Consider the following 6,000-nt stretch of genomic DNA (forward strand, 5'->3'; position numbering starts at 1 on the left):
AATCACTATCGAATATTAAAAAGGGTACTAGTACTTTCAATTTCCAGTCAAATGAACCCTTTTTGAAGTTTCTACCATCACCCTTTCTATATAAACCTTATATGCCCTCAGGACATAACTTACAACCCTCACCCCGAGGGCTCTGGGGGGGGGGGGTGTCATCCTCAAAGACTTAATTTCCAGAACTGTTCACTATGGTGAAACAAAATGGCTATCTCAAAATTTTGATTGGATGTTTTTGGGGAAATGGTGGGCGTTGAAGGGGCGTTAGTGACCTTCCAATCACTTTCGGCTATTAAAATGGGCGCAAGCCCTTCCAATTTCCAATCAAATGAGCCCTTTTCGAAGTTTCTACGACAACTCCTTTGATACGAAGTGACCTGGTCTAAAAGAAACCGACAAACCAAAAATAGATAATACATTGTGCCAACATCGTTTTTAACTTTGGCAGCGCTATTGCGCTGTCTATGATCTATCACCCAAATGATTCTTGTACACGCCCCTACTCTTCTGTAAAAAATTAAAGCATTTTCAAAAACATTCCTAAATGCGTTTGTAGCTTTTCTCCCTAAGAAATCATCTGCGACTTCAAAAACTATTTTCAAAATTATTCCATCCAACTTCCACATTATCAAATGTTAAACTTGAAGTCTAGCAATACCATAACCTCCCGGAAGGTAACACTTCCTGAATGTCAGCTTTAGATTAACCCTATGCCCTACTAAATGGTTATCTTTACTTTTAACATCACTAATGACACTCCTATATACCCTAGTATCTTGTTTCGATCCTGTTAGTCTTCGATTTACAATAACATAATCAATAAGGTTGGCAGTATTACGATCATGTGAATGTCATGTTAACTTATGGGTCATTTTATGATCAAATACTGTATGGGTTATAATTAGATTGTCATACATACAAAATAGCAGCGTTCTATAACTGTTACTATTTTCTTTTCTTATACCAAATTTACCTAGGCTAGGATGCCATCTAATCCTAATTTTACCAACCTGAGCAATAAAATAACCTAATAAAATACCATTTTTTTTCTACCTGGGATTCTGTCTTTTTGTTCCTGTAGCTGTAAGTACGTAAAGTTCATCCGAGTCAGAACTCTCTATTACTGTTATATCCATTACTGTTTTCTTTTGCTACACCAAATTTATCTAGGCTGGGATACCATCTATCCCTATTTCTACCGACCTGGGCGTTAAAATCCCCCAGTAATAACATAATATTTCTATCGGGGACCCTGTCTATTTGCTCCTGTAACTGAAAGTAAAATTCATCTGAGTCAAAGTTATCTCCGTCAGTCGGTTCAAAAGGGGCATATACTACTATGACTGGTATCCTGCACTTTTAGTCGTGAAATGAGCAATTAGTATTCTATTATTAAAACCTTCCCAACCTAAACAGGACTTAGCAGCTTCCTTACTCATCATGATGTCTACTCCCTGCCTATGCACCCCGTCCTTCCTACCACAGTAAATAAATTTTATATTAACTAATTTCATGTTTACTATCCCTGGGATATCCCTGGGATACTATCCCAAGTTCCTGAAACTCGTAATGAGTCCAGGTTAAAGCGTCTGAATTCGTCAGTCAAAATAACAGTATGGTAGTTTTTATTTTAACGTCGTAGCATTATAAGTTGCAATTTTTACATTAATTAAATCATTGAAGTGGTTATGTCGCAATGGTCCCACAACCAGTGAAGGATGGGGGCTAACACATCTTCTCAAGTCTACACGAGGCGCAATTTCGAGTGCTTAACCATGGTTGCCGGCATATGCCAGCAATTACTGAAATATTTTAAGAAAGCAATTATAAGGCTTTAACAAAGATGAAAAAGTAAAAAAAAGAAAAGGGTGTAAAAGGAGGGGAAAGGAGAAAAAGTAAAAAAGAGAAACTAGTAAAAGTGGGGAAAAGGAGAAAAAGCAAAAAAAAACAAGAAAAGGTGGAGAAAAAGTAAAAAAAAGTAACTGGTAAAAGTGGAGAAAAGGAGAAAAAATAGTAAAAGCGGGGAAAAGGAGAAAAAGTAAAAAAGAAAAAGTGGGTAAAATAGGGAAAAATAAAAAAGTTAAACTAGTAAAACTGGGGAAAAGGAGAAAAAGTAAAAAAGAAAAACTAATGAAAGTGGGAAAAAAGAAAAAAAGTAAAAAAGAGCAACTAATAAAAGTGGGGAAAAGGAGAAAAAGCAAAAAAAAAACAAGAAAAGGTGGAGAAAAAGTAAAAAAAAGTAACTGGTAAAAGTGGAGAAAAGGAGAAAAAATAGTAAAAGCGGGGAAAAGGAGAAAAAGTAAAAAAGAAAAAGTGGGTAAAATAGGGAAAAATAAAAAAGTTAAACTAGTAAAACTGGGGAAAAGGAGAAAAAGTAAAAAAGAAAAACTAATGAAAGTGGGAAAAAAGAGAAAAAGTAAAAAAGGGAAACTAATAAAAGTGGGGAAAAGAAGGAAAAGCAAAAAACATAAAATAGTAAGAGTGGGGGAAAGGAGAAAAACTAAAAAAGGGAAACTAGTAAATGGCACGACACGTAAAAGTAAAATAGACCAACTATATTTTCATCGAATAATCCAAAAAGTGAGAAAACTACTTCCTTGATTGATACTAATACAGACATGCAGTTGAATGAAGGCGTACCCTGAAGGCGTACATGAATGTCATCCACCAAAGAAAAAAGGTCAGATAAACCAACACAATGTGCAGTCATTTACTAGCTTTTTTAGGAATTTTTTTCTAGACGCTTTAAGCAAATTCGAAGACTTCATGGGAAAATCAAGAATTTTTCAATCCTTGGGCCTTTACAGTAGCTTACATTTATTAGACCAAATCCTATCCAATAATAAATACAGGCAATCACACTGGAACCTGTTTCACGGGGAGGCCTGGTTCTTTAAAATGCAAAAGAACGGGCAAATTTCTGAGGAGAGCCGGACATGCCCCCCCCCTGCTCCCTATGAACGTGACTGATATCGGAAGAATCAATAATTTGAGCATACATTTTGTCGTAAACATTATTTTGTCTGATTTTGATTGTTATCTTTTCGATTGTTCCTTCAGTGATTTTTAAACTTAAAAATAAAAATTCATCTCATCAGGGCATATGACATATTCATTTTGCTTAATAAATTTTATCTTATTACAGCAAAATCTATCCAACAGTGAAATGCAGGCACACGCACAAGAATACATTTTGTGTGTTTGTGGGGGGGGGGGGTCTTTATAAAGACACAAAATGATTAAAATTTTCGGGGAAGACATGAGCCTAAAACTCCCGCCCCTGCGTTTGTATCTACTGTCTAAGGTTGGAAATCAAGGCTTTATCAAAATTTGATGAGAAAATCGATAATAGTTGGCTTTTTCTTCAAAAAATCCTGCTAGGGGTGCTTACCCAAAGTTTTCCCAGGTCTGTAATCATGGGAATGTACGGCATAGAATCTCGAATAAAATCCGGATGCCCGTCTCTGAGGATCTTGTGAAGAATGTGGCAAAACTTCCACGCAGCAAAGGGATGGCTTTTTAACTGGATTTGATTGACATTTGTCCAAAATGTGCGTCCACATTTTTCTTGAAATGTTCCAATAATTATATCTGGAAGAAATGCCAGTTTAACATAGGAACAGGATTATCTTGTAATTGACATTTAAAGCACAAAAGACGGAAAAAAGGACATGATTGTAGGAATTAGTTAAAAAATCGGGATAAAATCGAAAAACAAATCTTGGGAACAATCGAGAATTCAATTTTTTAATGGGAAACGTGTTCCTATGAAGTTATGGAGTTTTTGTTCGTGGAAACGTGGGTGAATAATCAGCAGACAACAAGCTAAAAACATGTAGCTTCCCTTTGAAGTTCTAACTATCTTCGAAAATCAACATATTGATAATGTTTGAATTTTTGCGGACGAAAAACATTGTCAAATTCAACTAACTAGTTTTGCCTGTTATTTTCTTGGCTCAACGTGGCAACACTGACGAAACTGCCCAAATAAGTATAATTTTAAAACAATGAAAAGAAACCTCTGACAAAATCGCGGTTTTCAGGTATTAAAAATCATATATCTATGGTGTTTTTGGTGTTGTGGCAAATGGTGTTTTTATTTGTGTGTTCACTTTATTTGATCGCACTGTGGATCCTTTTATTTATAAAATTTTCAGCTCAAGCTCAACAAATACTAAATTAAAAATATAACAATGTAAAAAAATAAAACAAAAAAGTTTAAGAAATCAAATAAAAAAACAACAGGGTAATCAGAAAGATCATTCACAAATAGCAATAGCAATTATAAAACCCTGACGTTTCTGTAAGACTATTATCGTATTATCAGTTCACATCTTAAAACAAAAAAGTACATTTCATGGATTAACTGTTTACTTGTGGATAAACCTAGGCACGGTGCCTATTGATTTGCGTAGAAAGAAATTTATTATGCTAACATCTGATTACATGACTTGTATGTGATTACGGCTTAAGGATTATCTATGGATTGTGGCTTTGGATTAGTATTCAGCACTATTATCATCTGAATCGTCCATTGAAATACTTGGACTACTTGCAATTACTTGAAATTATTTGCAGATTACTGGATTAATTGGCCAACTCAAAGATAAGTAATTATTTATTTTCACTGTTACGCTCATGTCAAAATTCAAGCCTTTTGATATTGTTCTCGCTAGTTTCAAAAGTTACCCCCTTGGCCAGCAATTGTTTTGCAGTCAAAAAGTGGTGCGAAAGGATTATGGAAATGTACAGTATTTTGCTACGGCGATCATTCTGAGCACCAAGTGGCAGAGTCTAATTTGAAATTACTTTCGGATAACCCTAGTACTTGCAAAAGAAAGGAAAAAGATGTTGGTAAAGCATATACCGAATTGGATTCTGTTTCCAGACATTTACAAATCGTCATCACCTACTTATCTAGCATTAAACCCAGCGAGCGCTATTGCAGAAGACTCACTGGCCCCTAGTCTAATCCTGCAAAAAAAAGCTTTTACCCAGGATGAACTAAATCGGACACAAGTAAATCTTACAGCTGAGATTTCCCGTCAAGTTAAGGCTAAACTATCAGACCCTGATACAGCAAATCAAGCAATGGATATTATAGTAAGAAAAATTCATGATGCTATTTCCATTGATTGCAACCCAAAATTCCAAGAAATAGAAAAATCACTCAAAGGACTATTTGCAATGATTAAAAGCTTGGAAAGTAGGATTTTGTCATTGGAATTGAAAGGAGATGATTTTGAACAAGAAAAGAGGTTGGATTGCTTAGTCATGAATAGAGTAAAGCAGAGGCCTTGAAATGACCTATAAAAAGAAATATTGGTTATCGTTAAAGACAAGATGCTGGTTCCTGGTTTTGAAGTCAATAAATATTGTAAATATTTTTCACTTTAGTTCGAATTACTCTAACGATCAATCTAAAGTGTCTCCACGGCTAATATGCTTAAAAAATGTGGAAGTGGCTCGAACTGTTTTCAAAGCCAAGACTAAACTAGCAAAGAGTGGAATATTTTTATCAGAATCACTAACAAAAAAGCGTCGTGAAATTTTAAATGCGGCAAGAGATTGCTTTGGTAAATTTAATGTATGGACTGACCGCGGGCAAATTTTGGCCAAACCATCTGGTCAATCAATGATACGAAAGATTCGATCATTCGCAGATTGTGCTTATATATATATATATATATATATATATATATATATATATATATATATATATATATATATATATATATATATATATATATATATATATATATATATATATATATATATATATATATATATATGTGTGTTGTTTTGTGTGTGTGTATGTATATTTTATGATTTAATTCCATATCTAAAATCTTTTGTCTTTTTTTACTGGAAAATAAGAAACGCCTCCAGTTTTAGGACGACTTTTTGAGCTTGAAACTAACCCGTTAGATCTTTTAAGCATTATCAATAATTCTATCGGATATGTCAAAAGCGATTTGACCACAATGAACCACGCAG

General features: G+C 34.3%; 1 protein-coding gene across 1 annotated transcript in view; it reads right to left on the reverse strand.

Annotated features, from left to right (window-relative positions):
- Positions 1-4,775, reverse strand: part of LOC148946438 (huntingtin-interacting protein 1-like) — a 49,293-nt gene extending 44,518 nt beyond the window's left edge. Inside the window, exons 1-2 of the mRNA XM_089097700.1 lie at positions 4,754-4,775; positions 3,395-3,594 (exon numbers count right to left, since the gene is read on the reverse strand). Of these exons, the coding sequence (XP_088953826.1) occupies positions 3,395-3,594; positions 4,754-4,775 (222 nt within the window). The remainder of the gene's footprint in view (positions 1-3,394; positions 3,595-4,753) is intronic.
- Positions 4,776-6,000: the final 1,225 nt, after the last annotated feature.

This window comes from Artemia sp. Qi Xiang Cuo, chromosome 12 (assembly GCF_049724085.1).
Source record: "Artemia sp. Qi Xiang Cuo chromosome 12, ASM4972408v1, whole genome shotgun sequence".
NCBI lineage: Eukaryota > Metazoa > Arthropoda > Branchiopoda > Anostraca > Artemiidae > Artemia > Artemia sp. Qi Xiang Cuo.